The sequence below is a fragment of the Zingiber officinale genome, chromosome 4A, assembly GCF_018446385.1.
Source record: "Zingiber officinale cultivar Zhangliang chromosome 4A, Zo_v1.1, whole genome shotgun sequence".
Taxonomy (NCBI): domain Eukaryota; kingdom Viridiplantae; phylum Streptophyta; class Magnoliopsida; order Zingiberales; family Zingiberaceae; genus Zingiber; species Zingiber officinale.
This window is the reverse complement of record NC_055992.1, coordinates 144,132,685-144,153,588: the sequence shown is the minus strand read 5'-3', so window position 1 is coordinate 144,153,588 and position 20,904 is coordinate 144,132,685. Positions and strand designations below refer to the sequence as shown.

At 36.1% G+C, this 20,904-nt stretch overlaps 2 protein-coding genes and 1 non-coding gene across 3 annotated transcripts; 2 read left to right on the top strand and 1 right to left on the bottom strand.

The window, feature by feature from the left end:
• Window positions 1-3,741: 3,741 nt before the first annotated feature.
• On the bottom strand, window positions 3,742-3,859 carry LOC121974093. Its single transcript, XR_006109955.1, has one exon. It is a non-coding gene; the product is annotated as a small nucleolar RNA snoR104 (small nucleolar RNA).
• A 14,750-nt stretch (window positions 3,860-18,609) lies between these two features.
• Window positions 18,610-19,071, top strand: LOC121972885. Its single transcript, XM_042524504.1, has one exon. The coding sequence runs from the start codon at window positions 18,610-18,612 to the stop codon at window positions 19,069-19,071; it is 462 nt and encodes a 153-aa protein (XP_042380438.1).
• A 6-nt stretch (window positions 19,072-19,077) lies between these two features.
• Window positions 19,078-20,561, top strand: LOC121972884. The gene is made up of 2 exons (XM_042524503.1): window positions 19,078-19,521; window positions 20,457-20,561. The coding sequence occupies exons 1-2, from the start codon at window positions 19,078-19,080 to the stop codon at window positions 20,559-20,561; spliced, it is 549 nt and encodes a 182-aa protein (XP_042380437.1).
• The last annotated feature ends 343 nt before the right edge of the window (window positions 20,562-20,904 follow it).

Genomic DNA, 20,904 nt, shown 5'->3' with positions numbered 1-20,904 from the left:
CCGGACGCGGCACGAAACTAGAAGACGAGCTGCAGGTTGGGATAAAACACCGACACGCAGGTCGGGCGGTACTAGCGGCACATAGGCCGAGATATGATTTCGGCACGCAGGCCGGGGCATGACTTCGGCAAGCAGGCCGAGAAATAACAGCAACAAGAGAACTCGACACAAACACACAGATATGAATAGCACTAGGGTGGAACACGGTGTACAAGCCAGATCGGCACAAGGTCGGAACACAATGACGGCACATAGGTCGGGGACATACGACGACGAGAAAGCTACACCGGATGAGCGTCTGAGTCTTAACGATGGCAACCACCAACCGTAACGCGGAGGGGGTAGCTGCTGCAGTGTGAAAGGCATGGCTGTAGTGGGCAACCGTGGCGCCCCTAAGTGCTGAAGCGAGTCGAGATGGTCGGATATAGCGCTGAGAGGTGCAGACAATGAAGGAGACGAGGTGGGGAGCGGCGCTTCGTTGCTAGATGTGCTAGTAATCACCAAGGAAAGAGGAAGAGGAGAAGAGGAGGTGTCTACGTTGGCGAGGGAATGCAATGGAGAACCTCACAGCGTCCGGGCTTAGGGCAAATGCGGCAAGAAGGGTTGTAGACCTCCTCGTCGTGAGAAAGGGAGCAGAGAAGGGGCGGCGGCTGGCCCATGAGCGGGAGGGGAGGAAGAGCTCACCTCATGGGCGGTGGTGGAGAGAGCTCGAAGGAGGAGATGGCATCATCGCTGGCGAGGGAGGGAAGCAGCCGAGATGCTACTGGGCGTCGTCGGTGTCGTCAACGAGAAGAGGGAGAGGAAGAAGAGGGGCGGTCGTCGCCGGCGTGGATAGGGAAACGACTGAGGCCATGGCGTCGAGAGAAAGGCGAGGGAAAGGAGTAGTGGTCGTCGCCAGTGTCACGGAGAGGAGAGGGAGAGGAGCAGTGGTGGAGGCCGACGGTCGCCGTCGGCGCCGGCTATGGGCATGAGAGGGGGGAGGAAGGCCCCTCCTTTGGTTCCTGTTGACGGAGGCCACCTCCACCACGAAACCCCCCCCCCCCCCAATTCCAACCTGATGAACAATGCCACATAAAACCCTCAAAACCTTTCACAAGTGAAAAGATCAAATTGCCCCTCCTTCCTCCTTTAATTCCTTCACTGCCCTATATCCGTATCATCGAGTTTCAGATATGTGTATGCCTATGGTGATTTTAAGCTAAATGAAGAGGGGCTACCCAAATTTCATTAGATTGGAATGGAATTTTGGTTATATAGAAATAACAACTAATTTGGAAGAATATAAATTTTATAGTCAAAGAATGTTTATATAGTAGGTAATTGGTTGTCTAAGTTCATATTAGTTGACTAGACAAAAAATCATTAGCTTTCAACGATTATGATAATCAAGTAGAAGTCTTTTATAATCAATTGGAGATTGCTAAACGATAGGAGCTCTCATTTATAAACTCTTAGGAAATGTTATTGGTTGGATGTTTACAAAGGTTTATCTGTCGATTCCAACCATGTACATGATTATTTAAATATGCATTGAGTCATCAAACTGTACATCCCAAATCGAATAAACAACAATGATGATATTGATATAGGTATAAGATCAACAAAATAAAATGGGTAGGATTTAAGAAGAAATCTTCATAAGAATCATACGTGGTTTTATGTTATTAATGCTAGTCTTGCGGAGTATAAATCAATAACTAGCATTGATCTGTTGCATGGTATAAATGGGTTCATTTTGCCAGGATGCTTATGCTAACAAAATTCAGAGAATTATTGTACATTTATATGAAATAGAGCAATCTAATTCATCACAAATTCTACCAATTTTCTTTTCTTATTTCCTTCCAATGTTTGGACTACAAATTACTAAACCACATATCTAATTTTCAAAAATTCTCAGAGTGTAACATGTCCGCAGCTAACAACCATGAAGGCCGGCTACAAAATCATGGCCAGGCCAGCCACAAGGCCAGAGATCACAGCTAGTATTCTAGCTGCACGGCCCGGCCATGCGACTTCTAGCCTAGTCATGATTTTGTGGCCAGAGGTCAAGACGGTCAATTACAGCAGCCCGATAAATTTTGATATATTGTTAATGGAAAAGAAATTTTAAAAAAGAGACTACTGTTTGGTAAATAACAAACAATAGTCACCCTGGGAATTTTTAAAACTTGGGAACACGGTTTGGCAATTTGCCAGTGTTTGAGTCCACAGCCTTGCATTAGTGATTTCAAAATGTAGAAAGCTATAGACAGTCGCAGCCCATTTACTTTTTCAATCGCTATGCACCATCTACATTACTTAATGAAGCACTCAGCAACCGTGTAATTCCTTCAAACGAAAAAGATAGTGCAAAATATACAATGAGTCACAAAGCAAAGTTGACCATGGCTTCAAGACTACTTCCAATCATGAACAGTTTACAATTTCATTCACGGGCTTTCACTAAAAATTTGTTTTAAAATAGAATCCAATATCAGTCACACATATTCTCATGTTGAAGAGCCCATAACAAATTTTGGAACATCCAAAAGGATCAAATACTGAATCCATTATTATTGTTTTCCTCAAATTATTAGTGAGTAAATTTTTGATTGAAGAAAAAAAACCGTGTATCCTGCTTACTTCGCACCAGCTACCCATGGCGCTTCTCTTAGATTTTTCATTAAACCTATACATCGAGATAATATTTGTTGAAACCACACTCGTTGGAATAATCAATACTACAAAACACAAATAATTCTGATAATTTGGCAGCATAACCATTATTTATTAATGAATATATACTTTTTTTAAGCAAACATACATGTTAATAACATACAAAATCTTTTGAAAAAGCTACAATATGTGACCAACAAACAAATAGTTAATAATGAATAACCAATAATAAAAGAGAGTTCACTACAAACTTCCATCAGTGCAAGATCTTTGGAAAAAGATCAGATCATACTTGATCTATTGTACACTTTTTAACAAGAGATTATTTTTGCAACTCCAACCCATGACCTTAAATCGCATGACAACAACTTTACCGTTATACCAAAACTCTCCTTTAAATGAATAACCAACAATAAGAAATCAAATTTAATAAGTTACAAATTTAACCACTTGCACAATTAATTAAATAATATACCTTCTTGAGACTACTTATCACTCATTATTTTAAGCAAATAATACGAGTAAATAATAAACATACACAATTTTTAATCAATTACCTATAAATTAGAGGTCTTGAAAAGAAGATTGTGACAAGTGTCTGAAAGGAAAGATTAGTGCTGGAAAAGGATGAATTTTGCAAGAGAGGAAGATCTGCACGAGAACAGGTTGAGGATGAGGGCTCATGGGAAAGCATCCTCATAACTTTTTTTTTTCCCTTTTTTTCTTCTTTCCCCTCGTATATTGTACTTTTCATTTTCATGTCAATATCTTCAGACATGTAAAACTTTCGCGCAGTATGACAAGCAGGAAAAATAGATTGCATCGGGAGAGCATTTAAGTCAAGTATATACTCCTTTTCATTTCTTGTGCTATAGATTTTTCCTTTTAACGTCCCATGTCATGTATCTTGAAAATTGCAATACTTCAACTCACGAGCAAGAAAATAGAGTTCCAACTATCCAAAGATTGGTATTGGGTGAGCATTTGTCAATATAAGCCCCCTTTTCTTCCTTGTCTTATAATTTATTGATTTACATGTCCTGTATCTTGAGACTTGCTTCTTGTAGTATCGTAATCAGGAAAATACATGTCCTGTATCTTGAGACTTGCGAAACTTTCTTGTAGGATTGCAAGCAGGAAAATACAGCTTTAACTATTGGAAGATTGTATCGGGTGAACATTTATGTCATACATGCTCCCCTTCTTTTCTTCCTTGTGCTAGTTTCTTGTATGCATGTACCATATTTCTATGCATAAGCTTCAATGTTGCTATTGAAACTTGCCTAACCCAAACCCTATAACCTGTGGCTGTCAAAATTGGCAACCTTAGCTTTAGTTTTAACCAGCCAATGCAGTTTAACATTGTAGGGAATTGTTCTAAACAACTGGGCAAAGGGTGTTAATACTATTGGAATCTAGTAGGGAATATGTTAGCGAGGCTTCCACCTATAAGATACACATAAGATAAACATATAATAAAACACTGACATAGAAATCTCAAGAGAATGAGAAAAAAAGTTTCACAACTTGCCTTATAGAAGAGTCAAGATTCCATACCTATTGACAACCTTTCTATTTTATCGGATTCCAAATGAAATATCACCATATGTAATGAATGGTCAGGGAAATAGGAACAGATCATAGAAAAGATATCGATAAATCTTGAAAGTAAATAATGCATTGTTCTGAAAGAATATAAATCTTTGACAAAAAACTTTAAGGCTGCAAAAAGAATCTCTACACAATTAAGCAACTGCTTTCCTGTCATCATACCTCTGCAACAGGAAAAGCAGCAGAGCCACTCCAGTTGCGTAAAGCATATTACTTTCACATCAACAGGAGAGTGAGAAATAGGAGGGTACTAACAGGCCAACCAAAACTTTGAATGCGTCATAGTTCCCCATTGAGCACCGTTAGAGTTCCACTCATTATTATACCAAAGGAAAGCTCGCTAGCAAAACTAGCCCAAGTTTATTCACAACCTAGTTTATGGGAAAAGACATTATCTGTACATGAAAAATTAAACATGAAATTTCAAATGAGAAAAATGGCAAACCGTACATCACCAACAGCCCTTGGCGTTGTTTAGGAAAGAGAGAAGATTGTCCACAAAATGAGAAACAATCACACAGAAACCACCAACAAAACTCAATCTAAGCTGGACTGTTTGCTACACCAGTTCTTTTGTTGTGAAATAAGATTATTTGTAGGCAGTTTCAACAAGTCTTAAATGATCTCATCATGGTATCAACATATGCCTTTTTTCAAATTGCGTGATGTAAGAGAAGCCTAATATTATGAAAACCACAATTCCTGATGTTACATGGCCAAAATCTTTAGCATAGGCATGAAGCCAACGTACATGGCCTTATAAAATGGATTAAGTGAGAAAGAAAGCAAATTGAACAAAAAGCATAGTTTGTGAAGGGGTTTCTTACCAGAAATGTGCTGATCAGATATCATTAATAGTTGGTTTACCCTACATAATGCATTCATATACTAGCAATAGTATATGATTAAAGGTAAAAGGCAATCATGCATGAAAGAAAATAACAACATTAAACACCTGTAAATTATTTGAATGTTAAGAGAAGAATAATGAGAAAAAACAGGTGCCATGAGCATGATTGAATTAGTGGATTTTAATAGAATGAAAAAGGAGAATGCCTAAGTCATTAACGAATATGGAATAGATTTCAAAAAATGGTAATCTAGGATAGGCGTGTAAGTGATTCTAAAACTTTTTCTGCCTTCAAGCCTAAATAAAACAACAATAGAGTGATAAGCAGTTAAAACATCTGGTAATCAATTACAGGAACAAAACAATGAGCATTCCAATACCTTCAATTTTGTGTTTCTGATGTTAATACTTTTTGACTACATCTGAAAGAAAGAAATATATATATAGTAATATGCATGAACTCTACTTTTTTTGACATTCACACAGAATTAGAATAAAGATACATGGAGGCAACAAAAGTAATGACAAAGGTAGAGAATAAAAGGCAGGAAATGTAGATAGTTTTAATTATGTACCATTGGTAATGGAAAGAGTGCATTGGTCAAAGGTATTATACAAGGAAGCTTAACACTAAGGCATGTCATTTGTGAAATTTCATAAATCTAGTTTTGGAGAAATTTAAAACTGCTATTGAAAATTCACTTAACTTGGTCCATAGTTTTTTTCTTAAAAATAGTTAATTCATAAAAATAGTTGTCTGGATCTGTTAATCAAAAAACAATAGTAAATATAGGAAAATATACCACTGTCAATGTAAACAAATATGGTTAGTTAAATTAACAAGTATTGCTAATGAGAATTTCCTTCCATAGAGGTCTGTGGTAGAATAACATCTAGTGGTCAATCCAAGTAGTTGAAACGCATGGCTTAATTTACTTGTATCAATATTCATAGGGAGTAGTGACTCAAGAAGAAACCAAAAATAGAAGGGAAACAAATCTAGAGTCCAAAGTATTGTCAAACTAAGCCATATAAGATTTCCCTAGTAACAGAAAGGATCAATTGGAAGGACAATTGTGACACTTGCAAGTTACCAGCATAACAGTTATCATGATGGATGAACCACATTTCTTAGTAACAATTTTCATCAAGAACATGCAAAAAAAAAAGCCTTTTCTTTGCTTACTTATCTTGACGTTTGGCAAATATGAATTTATGGTCTAGAAAGAATACACAATAAACAAAATAACAATCATAAAAAGCTAATCAAAATCAAAGAGTGTAACAAAAAAAAAAAATAAACTCATGAGAAATCTGACATTCTTGAAGTGGGAGTAGCCACCTAGTACATCCTGCATTAAGACCCCAATCTTAATTATCAAGCAGATCAAATGAAAATTTAGTCAAGAGCCAGTAAGAAAAGATCATACACCAATGCTCCTTCTGATTTAACAAAACTGAGTAGTCCATCACTCAAATCTCAAGCAAACCCTCAGTACTCGCACTTAACAGCCTTAAAGGGGGCCAGGTAGATTAGTGTTATATTTTGATAGCATACTCCGGGCCAACGATATCACAGTAATACTTCTTCAACAACTAATAAAATCCGAACTTGCAACTCCCTAGAGCTTTGTATCGTAGCAGTGTCAGCACCGATCTTCGGACCCTTTGGTCTTTTAGCAAGAGGCCGAATAAGTGGAGATGCTCTTGTACTTCGACGAGTAGATCTGAAATTATTCCGAGTGAAATTTGTGTTGAACTAAACAGTAGTAGAAATTATGGATCTTCGTCAAATAGATCTTGTCGATCGCGAGATGCCAGTTAACCGGATCCGGCAGAGGCATGATCAAAACTCTAGAAGACTTAATTAACATGAACACACTCATCTGCATGCCAGATTTCACGAGATCGAGTGGGGCCGCAGCCATGTGAATGACGCCGCGACTGGCTATCCCATCGGCGGAACAGACGACATAGTCAATGGCCAAGCACAAATTTATTTTACCGGACTCGTTTAGGGATTGGAAGACGGCAGACCCTACCGGAGGAATGCCAGTAAGAGCCGCCTCGGCGATGACGCCGCTCCGGAACAGAGTCATCCGATCCATGCCGATTCTCCCATACGAAAGACAGGCGAGACCTGTGGGAGAGATCCAAATCGGAGACCAGAAGCAAACATCGTTCCGCCTGCGCGAGCGGGGAAGAACAACAGTATGCGGCGGTTCGCTTACTAGGGCAAGGGCAGAGTCACGTCTCCATTCATTTTCTATTTATTTATTTTTTTTTTATATTTTTTTTTTTTGTGATTCGGCGATTTCGGAACTTTTCAACATGGTTCAATAATCTGTCGTATGTTTATTTGATATTGATGATTTTTATTTATTTTTAGAATTTAATGTTAAAAATAATAATTTTAGAATTAAAAATAACACTTGATATGCACCTTATAAAAAATTAAATTTTTTCTGAATGCATGAATAATACTCCTGCAGAAAAAAATTTAATTACATTCTCTTAAAAAAAATTAATAATTTAATAATTTTATCACTTGAAAAAGATTTATTATCACACTTATAAAAATTTAATTACTAACTTTTAGAAAATTAAATTTTATATAAATTTTATTTTTAAAACGTTAATATTAATTTTTAAAAAAATATTAAAAAGAAATTTTGCCTAAAGCCTAAAAATGATTGAAACATCTCTAGTTAATTTGGCAAAAGACTCAAAATCTATAAAAATTAATATGGACACACGTATTAGGACTTTAAGAATTAAGTAGTATCTATTAGACGTAAAAGTGCTCAACAATGATAGAGCGCTCCAAATATTGGGAAAAAAAAATAGAATGAATTCGAAATTTCTATGTTCATGAAATAATTTTTGTAAAAAGTATTAGACAACTCTAAAAGTATTAAAAACAAATATTAACCGATTCAAGGGAATCCCAAGAGTGTAACAATGATCATGTTATATTTAGCATGAAATCTAAAATATCTAGGGTATGTTTAATTGAAAATTATTATTGATAATTTTGATTATCTAAAGTTATATTATTTAATTATATTTGATTGAGTAATGAATGATTGAAATGTGATTACTTATAAGTGTAAAATTTTATATAATTTTAGAGTTAATAAAAAAATCATAATTTTTTTAATTTTTTTCCTAAAATGAGTATTTCAAATGTTAAACTAAATAATATTTGATTATATTTTATTTATTATAATCTTGATTATATAATTATATAATAATCAAATAATTAAAATTATACATGATAATTTAAACTAAACACACCCTCATAACAATCCAACACTTTCGGATAAAAAAGTAATTAATAAGTTGACTAGAGCTGCTTTCAATTGAATAATCAATCAGTTAGTAATCATTAAATTAAATAACTTTAGTTAAAAAATATTTGATAACACTATAATACTAAAAATTAGATTAAACAAAGGTAAAAACTTAAAAGGGGCATCAAATTAACATAAACATCATATTACCTCTTTTAAAAAAAAAAATAAATGAGTGCACTTATGCGTCTCTCTCATGATTTTATCTTAAAAATATCTCTAGATTCAGTATTATTGTAGAAGCTACCGGTTATTTTCTACATGTAGAAGCTGCCGCCTAACTTCTACAATGTGTAGAAGCTGTCAGCTATCTTCTATAACGTGTAGAAGCTAGCAATAGGTGTTATACGTTATAGAAGTTACATGCTAACTTATATACGCTCGATTATAATTAGATTATATTCACTTGAAATGTAATGAATATCACAGAGTCTCTATCGTTTGGTTTACTTGTTAAAATATTATTTTAATCAGGTTATCACTCAAAAAGTAAAATCAAAATGATATAAAATCGTCATTGTATAAGCTAGCAGCTCGCTTCTATACATTGTAGAAGTATAAGCAACTAGCTTCGGCACATTGTAGTGTCATGGAACTTCTACACGGTTAATCATGATCAGATAATATTCATTTGAGACAACATAAGTGTCATGGAATCTCAATCATTTATTTTGCTAGTTGAAATGTTATTTTAATAAAGTTATTACTCAAATAAGTAAAATCAAAATAATATAAAGTCAATGTTGTAAAAGCTAGTTGCTAGCTTCTACATGGATGAATAATCAGATAATGTATTGTAAAACCTAGTTGTTAGCTTCTATATGACCGAATGATTCGACAATATAAGTGTATTTTGAATATATCACTTTAAAAAATATATAGAGGGGCGCTTATTTGACTTTAATCAAAAATGGAATGCCTATTTAACGAAAACACATATAATGAGCACCCATTTAATTTTGTAAAAAAAAACATTATAAGAATCAAGAAACTCTAGTAGTGCAGTGGTACTTATACACAAACTCCAAGGTCTTTAGTGCTTTTGCCAAAATGCGTTTGATGGTCATAAAAAGGAATTAACATCTAATACAAAGAACGCAGATGGTCTCTTATCACTATTCCAAGGGCTAGTAGCAATTCACGATTTATCTCCTCCGTGTTAACCATGGGATGAATTGGTGGGGGTGTTAAGGGCGAGCGCAGTCGCCTTTGGCCAACAGATGGTCTCTTGTGTTGGTGCAGCAGGGCTGACAAGAGAGGAGGGGTGAATTGCCTGCAAGTAAAAGATACCCTCCTCAAGACTTTCAACTCAAAAAATAATAGCAACAATTAAAAAGATTAAAATAACAGAAAAGACATAGAGACAGAAAATTTAACTTGGTTACAACCCAGTAGGTTGTTAATCCAAGACGGTGGAAAGCACACTAAGAAAAAGTCTCCTTTCTCTGAAGGCGGAGAAGCCTTTTATACACTAAAGCTCTTACAAGTTGCTAGGAATTTGATACTGAGTTGATTGCTTGATTGATACCTATTTTCTAGCTCTATGGGCCATTTTATAGCTCCTGAAAATCTTATCTCGAAGGTCCAAGGCGTCTCCAATAGAGGTCCAAGGTGCCTCCAACGAGTGGATGGATAAAACTTTATCCATTGCGCAAATGGTCGTCTTTGACCTGTTTGAGGCGCGTCCATTGAGCAATGAGGGTGCCTCCAAGGTGAAGGCGCCTCCATTGATCAATGAAGGTGCCTCGGGCTTTACTTCCAGCTCACTTTCTCCTTTGCTTTGACTTCCGAAGCTCCATGCGTTTGGGTGATTCCGGCCAACCGAAATAGGGCTCACCCGAACCCAATTTCCAGTCTTCTCCTCGAGCAGGCTTCCATCCCGGCTTTACGTCCCTCGAACGTCGCGCACGTTCTTCTCGCCCCCCCTCTGTGTACTCTTCCGCAGCTCTCTCATCCTTCGGACGCACCGAGTCCGTCGGCTCTCTTCCCGTGCCGTCCTTCTCGCTAGCTGTGTCTTCCGCTCGACTTCCTGTGCTCCTAAGTTTCTGCATACTTAGACACAAGGATCAAATAACAAAGCAGGACCTAACTAACTTGGTTGATCACATCAAAATGCCCACGGGGTCCAACATCTTGTCACATAGGTACCCAGTTAGTTAGAGAGGAACATATTTACTATAATGGAAAAGAGATCAAATCTCGACAAGTGCATGCTCTCAGGAAAAAATTTCTCCCACACCCCTAACCACTTGATGGTCAACTATAAGTTGGCCTCATGTTTAACCTATTGGATCGAGATGCGCTAGAGAGGAGAGGTGAATAGCGCTCGTGGCTTTCACGCATTTCAGATTCATAAAACTGTCGAGTTAAAGCAACGGAAATAAAAAACAACAAAAGTGAACACAAGTATTTACTTATTTCAGAGCCTAGGGCAACTCCTACTCCAAGGCCCGTGATCGTTGATCGCTTTCTGTGGGCAACAACTATATCGCGCAAAGAGAGTACAAATATGTATTACAATAAGTGCAATAATAAAAAACAATTATACTGACGACATAATCAAAATCTCGGAGCTCCGGGTCGTCAGGGACTTGTAACAGCACTTCAGGGTGTCTTTTGAAGCAGCACGTTGTAGTAGAAGCACTTGAGAATTGATATCCTGCTGCTGCCTCGAACACCCCTTTTATGCACTGCTGGAGGCGCCTCCAACACCATCCAAGGCGCCTCCAACAAGCCGAGTCAACCGCGTGAATCAGAATGGACCTGGTCGCAAATCATCCACTTGAAGGCGCCTTCAAGCTAATCCAAGGCGCCTCCAATCTCTGGTCCAAGGCGCCTCCAGCTCAGTCCAAGGCGCCTCCAGCTCTGCCGTGCAAACTTCAACTCCTTTGCACCCGAGGCGCCTCCAAGCTCCATGGAGGCACCTCGGACACTGTTCATCCGAGGCTGGCCTTGCTCATTTGTCCCTCCAAAACATGTTAGTTCACAAAACACACACATACCCTGCAAGACAAAATTAGCACACATAAAATATAGTAAAAGCAGTATTTGACAATCGTCGGACTATCCGGGTCTGACTTCGAATTTCCGTCCGAAAATCCTAGGTCGACCCGACTCCTACTGTTCCCTCTACGGGGAACATGTCCTCACCTACTCCCCTCAGGAGAGATTACCTGATTTCAGTCCGATCCTCCAGACCGACTGGACTTTCTGCCTAGGGTTACCACCCTCTACGACCTAGGGTTACCGCCCCCTAGGATTTTTTCTCCACCTAGGGTTACCACCCCCTAGGACCTAAGGTTACCCCCCTTAGGATTTTCCTCCACCTAGGGTTACCACCCCCTAGGACCTAAGGTTGCCGCCCCTTAGGGTTTTCCTTCACCTAGGGTTATCGCCCCTTATGACCTAAGGTTATCACCCCTTAGGATTTTCACCTGCCTAAGCTCAGTTAGGTCTTTCCTGAAAACACTTATTCAAGTACGTTAGACAACAATTAATCTTAACTTTGAACTCTTTGCCATTATCAAAATTCGGGTTCGATCGTCGAATGCTTCCTGCACCAACAATCTCCCCCTTTTTGATTATGGCAACCGAAATTCAAAGTTAAGAAAAAAATACAATAATGATCTTCAAAGTTTAAGTAAGACGCATAAGCAGGCTTAAGTAAATAAATGAAACAAACTTAAGCCTTTAACGATTTAAGGCTCCCCCTTAATAAGAGCCCTTTAATTTGAATAATTTGAATTTTAAGTTCTGCTTTGAATTTTCCTACTCTCCCCCTTTGTCATACATCAAAATAAACAAGGGGGTAATAGGGAATTTGAGATTAATGGCCTTAGCTTTGACTTTTCAAAAAATGTTTAGAAAAGATAACGGCCTTAATATAAATAGAGGGATAAAGACTTAGCTTTTTCAAATTAATAGTCTTGTAAAATGTTTAGCTAAGTAAATGTTTAAGGATTCACAAGAGATCTTTTAAGATAGCTTTAAAAGATTAAGTTTGACAAGTTAGCTAGATTCGAAAACTTAGATCTTGTAGATTTGAAGTACTTAGGTAAATTATTTTGAAAAGAATTTAGCTAAGCTTGAGAAACTTTTTTGAAAACTGCTTAATTCTATTTGAGATAGGACTTTTCTCAAAATTGACTAAGTTTGAAGGCATTTTCTAAAAAGTACATAATTCAATTCGAAAAAGACTTTTGAGAAAAATATTTAGCTTAGCTAAATTTTGAAAAACACTTAGTTGAAAACATTGAATTTTGACAAATCCTTTAAAAGATAATTTAAATTTGAAAATGTTATTGGAAAATATAGCTAAAGTTGAAAAGTACTTAGCTTTGATTTTGAACTGAAAAAATACTGAATTTTAAAAAGTGCTTTAAGAAGAGATAGATTTGTAAAGTTGTAACTAAGGCCATGTTCACATAATTTCAAGAAGTCCTAAAGTCCAAGCATGAGTAACTTAAAAATATTAAAATTAAACACTTAATTTTCTTGCCCACATGTCTAACCAGTTAGCTACTAGCTGATTACTTAGAGAGCAACAGCTTTCACTTGGTTAGTCAAGTTAAGTCAATTGATCCAGTTTGATTTGACTAGGTCTGGATGACTTAATTTGATTAATGTATTGTTAGTTTTTATCACCCAGACTTACTATGATGCACAGAAATAAGCATTCTGAAGTCTAGGTTGTACCCTATGCATTTCACGTCATTCTAAGTTTCTTTCAAACACAAGCAAGTTAAGCCTAGTGTGCTTGTGAGATGTTCTGTCCGAAATCTAGGGGAATATGATATCTAGGGGAAATTCCTAGGCTAAGTTCGAATTTGAAAGTCTAGTAAAATTAGGATTTTGAAAACATTATTTTTCCTAAGATTTTGAATGATACAAGAACCAAGCTGATTAAAGATAAGAAACATAAGGTCTATTCTACAAAACACATTCATATTTGTCTTCTAAGTGTACTGAACTCAAGTGCAGGTAAGGGCTTTGTGAATATGTCAGCTAGGTTTGATTTGGACTCAATATAGTTAAGTACAATATCACCCCTAGCTACGTGATCCCTTACAAAATGGTGATTTACTTCTATATGTTTAGTTCTTGAGTGGTGAATTGAGTTTTTGGTTAGATTAATTGAACTTATATTGTCAATTGAAATTTTAGTGTTCTGATATTTTAATTGGTAGTCTTTTAGGGTATGCATCATCCATAATAGTTGAGATGCACATTCTCCTAGGGCTATGTACTCAGCTTCAGTGGTTGATAGAGCAACACAATGTTACTTTCTACTTGACCAACTTACTATGCACTGACCTAGAAATTGACAGCTACCACTTGTGCTTTTTCTGTCTAGCTTGCATCCAGCATAGTCTGAGTCAAAATAGTCAGTTAGATCAAGAGTGCAAGTCCTAGGGTACCACAGTCCTACATTTAGGGTTCCCTTAATATATCTAAGTATCCTTTTAACATGAGTTAGGTGTGACTCTTTCGCACAAGATTGATATCTTGCGCACATACCTACTGCAAAAAGAATATCCGGTCGACTTGTAGTTAGGTACAGTATCAATTATAGTTTTATTAGTGGGTTTAGGTACTAATTCCCAGACCTGGTTTCTTTCAAAATGAGCTAATTCTTCTTGCATTGCTAAGGTCCCGTCTGGATCGGGTAGGGCTTCGTCTACAGTTTTGGGTTTAATTTTGAAGATTAGGGCTATTTGGCTAAGGTTTCTGTAGGATGATCTAGTTCTAACTCCTAGAGTTGGATCATCTAAAATTTGGTCAGATGGGTGATTTGTGTTTGTTCTAGTTGGTCTTACAATTGGTTCTTCAAATTCATTGGGTTTAGGTTGAATTTCGTCATCATCTTCTGTATTTGTTAAGTTAGCATGTTCTGGATTATTATTTTTATTTATTATATTGGGTAGATTATTTTCTTCATCAAATATTACATTTATTGTTTCTTCAACTTTTAGGGTATTTTTGTTGTATACTCTATATGCCCTACTGGTTGTTGAGTATCCTAAAAATATTCCTGGGTTGTTTTTGATGAAAATTTTCCTAAGTAGTCTTTAGTGTTCAAAATGAATACTTTACATCCAAACACTTTTAGATAGTTTAAATTAGGAATTTTATTATAGTATATTTCATAGGGTGTTTTATTTAGAAATTTGTTAATTAAAATTCTATTTTGTATATAGCAGACTGTATTAATTGCTTCAGCCTAGAATTGATTAGATAAATTGTATTCATTTAACATGGTCCTATCGGCTTCTTGTAGGGTTTTGTTTTTACGTTCTACTAGACCATTTTATTGGGGGGTCCTAGGGCAAAAGTATTCATGTTTATACCCATTAATTTCACAAAATTCAGTAAAGTTATGATTTTCAAATTCTCCTCCATGGTCGCTTCTGATTCTTTTTATTTGAGTGTCTTTTTCATTTTCCATTAATTTACAAAAGATTTTAAATATTTCAAAAGTTTCATCTTTAGTTTTTATAAATTTTACCCAAGTAAATCTTGAGTAGTCATCGATTATTACTAAGCAATATTGGTTTTTGCTTAGTGACTTGGCTCCATGCGAATCAAACAAGTCTAGGCGAAGGAGCTCAATTATTGAAGTTGTTTTATTTAGGTTGGTTAACTTATGGTTTGACTTGGTTTGTTTACCTTGTTGACAAGCATCACATGTTGAATTAATGAATTTTAATTTGGTTAGACCTCTAACTAGACCATTTTAACTCATTTTTGAAATGAATCTAGTATGAGTGTGACCCAGTCTCCTGTGCCACAGCTCAATTTCCTCGTGTTGTGTCAAGAGACACTCTGTTGAGGATGTTGGTAGGTTAATTGTGTATACATTATTTCTCCTAATGCCCTTAAGTATAATTTCAGGGTTATGAGTATTTTTAACTGTACACCCAGATTTGGTAAAGTTAACTAAGTAACCACTATCACATAATTGACTGATGTTGAGTAAATTAAAGTTAAATTTTTCAACTAATAAAACTTTTCGAATAATAAAGTCTGAATTGAGTTTGATGTTACCTCTTCCGATTACCTTAAGTTTATCGTCGTTGTCGAATGCAACTGAGCCTAAATTCTTTAACTTGAGCGTTGTGAACTTCAATCTATCTCCAGTCATATGTCTGGAGCATCCACTATTCAATATCCATTGATCCAATTCCTACACATAAAATATCTGAATTGGAATCATTTTGATGAAAAGATAGTTCGATTGAAGTTAGCTCCCTAATGAGTGATTGTGAGATGATTTATTGATTTAATCTAATTGGATTTCAATAGGTTTAATTAAATTAGTTAAGGTAATTTGTGAACCCCTTTTTTTTAAATAATTTTTAAATGAGTTTTCAAAACAATTTTAAATAAGTTTTTAAAATAATTTTTAAATAAGTTTTTTTTAAAAAAAAAATAAATAAGTTTTTAAAACAATTTTTAAATAAGTTTTTAAAATAAATTTTTAAAATAATTTTTAAAACAATAAGTTTTTAAAACAATTTTTAAATAAGTTTTTGAAACAATTTTTAAAATATTTTTTTAAATACATTTTTAAAATAAGTTTTTAATTTGATAATAATTGTTAATTTGATTTAATGTTTAATTATTAATTTAAGTTGAATTTTAATTTGAATTATTAACTATTAATTCAAGTTGAATATTAATTTAATTTGAATTATTATTTAATTTAATTTGAATTATTAATTTAATTTGAATTATTAATTATTAGTTTAATTTAATCCTTAGTCATCTCACCCGATCTAAATTTCAAATCAGGGAATCTTATAATTTTATGAGATGAATTAGATTCAATTATAGGGTTTGGTTTAACTTTGTGTTAGATTCAGGTTTAGTTTTGGGCTCAACAAATAGGCATTCTTTGGATAAACTTTTGGGCTATGGTGAGTCACTTAGACATCATTAGAGTAATCATGCCTTCGAGGTTTTCCAAATAGTCCTATCCACTAAACTTAATACAAAACCTTGGTCTAACTGGTTATGATCCATAAAGGATAGCTTCGATTAGTTCCACTTAGCCAAATGCACCAGGTCGAAGCCATATCTTCCTAGACATGCATAGACTAAACTTCCTTAACGTACTATCATCCAAAATTTCACCAGTATCATAGGTCAAGTTAACCTTGTTCCCTTTCTAATTAGTCCTAATTACCCTGCCGGGTAGCTTGGTTTGGGTTACCCTGTCGAGTAGGTTAGTTTTGGAGGTGTCAGCTATTTCAGAGCCTCCCCCTACATTATTGATAATTTTATGTATTTTTATTTATACATTAGATTTATATTTCTTTAATGGTTTAATTTATAACTTAGATTTAAGTTTAAATTTTAATTTAACTTAATTTAATCTTTAATGATTTATCTTTTTATTAATACAGCTTTTATTTTGGCTCCCCGATCATAGCCTCGATATGGTCTATCAAGGTAGTGTACTTGATCCTTGGGGACTCAATATTGACCAAGTCCAACTTTATTAACTACGTTGGACTTAGGTACCCATGCTTGGACTATTTTACTATTTGGTCTATTCACTAAAGATAGATAGGATCGATATTTCTTTTTAGTTTTAAAACTTAATCCAGATTTGTTGTAAATGGCTTTTTGTGTCCCAAGAATTAGGTCAAGGTTCTTGGAGCCCAAAGAAAATTGTTCCAATGTCTTCTTCAAATCTTTAACCTGAGTTTTCAGACTAGAATTTTCTTTCTCAAGCGTTTTGACTTAAGTTGAATTTCCAGTCTGAACTGGGTCAGGCAAGGGTTTGGAGTTAGTCACTTCTTTAAGGGTTGCTACCTCCTTTAAAAGTGACTTGACCCGAATGTTTGATTTTGCTAATTTTTGAATTAAATAATTTACTAAATTATGTAAACGCGGGATACTTACAGCGGAGTCAGGCCCTTCGGAAACGGATACGGATCCGTGGCTTCTCTCGTACTCGACTTTCGATTCGTCCTCGCTTCCGGATTTGTTGGTGTGGTCCTGGGCCGTCAACGCGAGAAAACTCGTCTGCTCGAGTTCTTTGTCATCGTCTTCCTCGGAAAAGGACTCGTCCCATGTCGCCTTCAGGGCCTTCTTCCTCCTTGGTTTCTTCGGATCTTTTTAGTTTGGGAAGTTTACCTTGATGTGCCCCTTCTGATTACACCCGTAGCACGTTACCTCGAACTTGACCTTTGGTTGAACTTCCTTGGTTTGAATTGCCTTCTTCAGGTCCTTCTTGTTTGAACCTTTCTTTTTCTTGTACAGTTTCTTTACCAGGTTGACGAGTTTCGTTGTTAGCTCGTCATCTTCATTGTCTGAGTTAGGTTATTCTTCTGACTCCGGTTCGATTCTTTGCCGTGATCTTGGATTGCGTGTTTTACTTGTACCTGCAACCAAAACTATACCTTTCTCGGTTGGTCGTGCATTAGTCTGCTCATGTAATTCAAATTTAGAAAAAAGCTCATCTAATTTAATTTAAGACAGGTCCTTAGAAACCTTATAGGCATCTACCATTGACGCCCACAAGGTATTCCTCGGAAAAACATTAAGTGTGTACCTTATTACATCTCTATTTTCCACTTTCTGCCCGATCGCGTGGAGGCAGTTAAGGATATCTTGTATACGTGCGTGAAGTTGACTAGCCGTCTCACCTTCCTGCATTTTTATGTTATACAATTTATTGAACTTTAATAACTATCCATTGCTATATTTAGATTAGCATATTTATTTTATTTTATTTTTGAATTTTTGCTATTTATAGGTGACAAACTGCTTATTTTTTTCATTCAAACTACAACTATCTATCTCTTTTTATTGCTCATCCAAACTTCTCATTTGATCCTATCATTCTAATTTTTATCCAAAATGGATGAAAATTTTAGTGAATCTTTTAGCATTTTTTTGAATTCACAGAATCTGGAAGAAAATGCAATGCTTCAAAATAATCGTCCTAATTCTCAATTTTCTCAACTTTCCTCGTCTCCACAATACCCATCAAAATTTCAAAATCTTCCTTATGCTCCACAATATCCACAAATTTTTCCATATCCTATATAATATCTTCCAAATTTTCAAAATATTCAATATCTCCAACAATACCCTCCTTATATGCATCTTCCTCCACCGCCATTGGCCATGGTCTTGGATGAATCAAAAAGAATGGGTATAGGTGCATCCGGAGTCGAGAAAGAACTCGCAACACCACCTTCTCCCCTTGAGTCTCAGTTTCCACCACATTCGACACAAGTCAAGGTGGAAAAAATTGATTTTAATGCTGATGCAGAGATGGGTAGCAAACAAACATTTTGGATAGTAGAAGAAGAGCAACATCTTGCAAAATCATATATCAATATTAGCACTGACTCGGCAATCGGGAATTCTCAAAAGGATAAAGCTTTTTGGAAGCGTATCGGAGATTACTACAACGAGACTTGGCCATACAGAACTAAGAAGAGGGATTACATGGCGCTAAAGTCACATTTCTATGGGTATTATTCGTTGGCAAACGAATTTGGTTCAATGCACAATAATTTTTCGAAGAATCATCAAAGCGGTGAGAGTGACGAGGATATTCTTGTAAAAACACATATGAAGTGAAAGGACATGCATAAGAACAAGCCTTTTAAATATGAACATGTGTGGAGAATTTTGAAAGAGCAAGTGAAATGGGCTCCACAATCAGAGGGTCATCATGTTAGAAAAAAAGCAAGGACATCTGAATCAAGGACACACACATCCTCGTCCAACCCGGATGCTAGTGCTGATGCGGACGACTGTGAAGCACACAAGCATCCAATTGGGCAAAAGGCGGCAAAGAAGAAGGGTAAAATCAATCATGCAGTGGTAGAAATAATGGAACAAAGCATTGGCAACATGAGCAATATGTGGAAGGAATTCAAAGGTATTCAACAAGACAAAGTTAGGAAGATAGATGAATTCCATTACAACAAGAAAGTTGCAGAATCTAAAGCATTTCGACGTGATTATGAAATTCTGATGAGGGATACTTCAAGAATGACAAAGCAACAAGAGAATATACATAAAAAGGTATGTGAAATAATATCCAAAAGATGGGGAATACCTTATTAGAGGGTTTTTCATTTTTTAGCTTTTTTTTTTAAGATCGAAGTTTTAGATGTAGTTTAGTTTATCTTATTGTTGTTTGTAATTTCTGTCTTGGATGGTTATCATTATAGCACTTCAAAATATCCTATTGGAAAGAGGAGATAGTAATGGACGATTTTTATCCTAAAGCATGTGATGTGTCATGCTCACTTCTCAAGTTCTTAAAAGTGTGCTTATCTATGGCAATATAGCTTTGAGGAGATTGAAAAATGAATTTGTCAATGGGAGACATATATCTATTCACTAGTGTGGATTTTGTCTTTTTTTTAACATAATATTTCTCATTGTGGATTTTTTCCCTCTGAAATCACACCTCAACCTCTAATTTTGATGCTTAAACTTGCTTTATCAAACTTCAATTGACTTAAGCACCAAAAGTCAAGCCACCACTCTTGGGTTCACTTCTCACTCCAGCCACATGTTAAACTCCACTGCTTGAGCCAGCTGATTGATCAGTAAGGTTAATTGAATCAAATCATTATATGGATTAGACCAACCATCAAAGAAAGGTGTAAGATTGGGACCATCAATCAATTGTATCACATCTTGAACCGATGTGTGTGCATTAAATAATTTTGGTAATGGTAAAGGTTGGGACTGATGAGGCAACGATTTATGAAAGAGATTAAATTTTATATTAGAAAGTAGCCGTTAGATCTAACTAGACGTTAGATCTAACTAGCCGTTAGAAGCTAATCTATATATACGAGTAATATAGGTAGAATTTTTCAAGCTATCAACAAAGTTCTAATCATCCATTATACAATCCTCCCAATGTCAAACGACGACAATCTAGCTAGAAGTAATAGGATCCGTCAATACTTGCGTGATGAACTGACGGATGATGTTGATGAAAGATTCATGCTAATGCTTATGCAACAACACCAAATGTTGATGGAAGTAGGTATGAGTTATTTAGCGGGAAGAACACATACGAGAACATATTTGGATCAGGAGCGTGAAGTCGAACATTCTCGTCTTTTCAATGATTACTTCTTTAATCAACCAGTTTGTACTTGATCCTGTCCGAATCGCCGAACCAAAGGCCGCTGGGCACATGGCGCGCTACTAGTCGAGGGTGTAGGCCTCCGTCGGGTCATGCGAAGCTCCGGCGAACCTGCACAAAAGTCGGGCCGGGAAGAGTTCCCGGCGGCGACCCTCCGACGCTCAAGTCAGGCAAGCAAATAATGTGAAAGGTGGCTCCAAAGATGAATTTTTTTCATACCTCCGGCGAAGTAAGAGGCTCTATATATAGCACGAGGAGAGAACTAGTGCACGTCCACCGAGGTGCAGACGTGTCAGCAA

What these genes read in the sequence shown, in the direction of transcription:
- LOC121972884 (XM_042524503.1), top strand. Translation starts at nt 19,078, where the DNA reads ATGCATAAGAACAAGCCTTTTAAATATGAACATGTGTGGAGAATTTTG. An exon ending in AAGAGAATATACATAAAAAG is followed by an intron (nt 19,522 to 20,456) that starts GTATGTGAAATA and finishes TGTTGATGAAAG; the next exon opens with ATTCATGCTAATGCTTATGC.
- LOC121972885 (XM_042524504.1), top strand. Translation starts at nt 18,610, where the DNA reads ATGGTCTTGGATGAATCAAAAAGAATGGGTATAGGTGCATCCGGAGTC.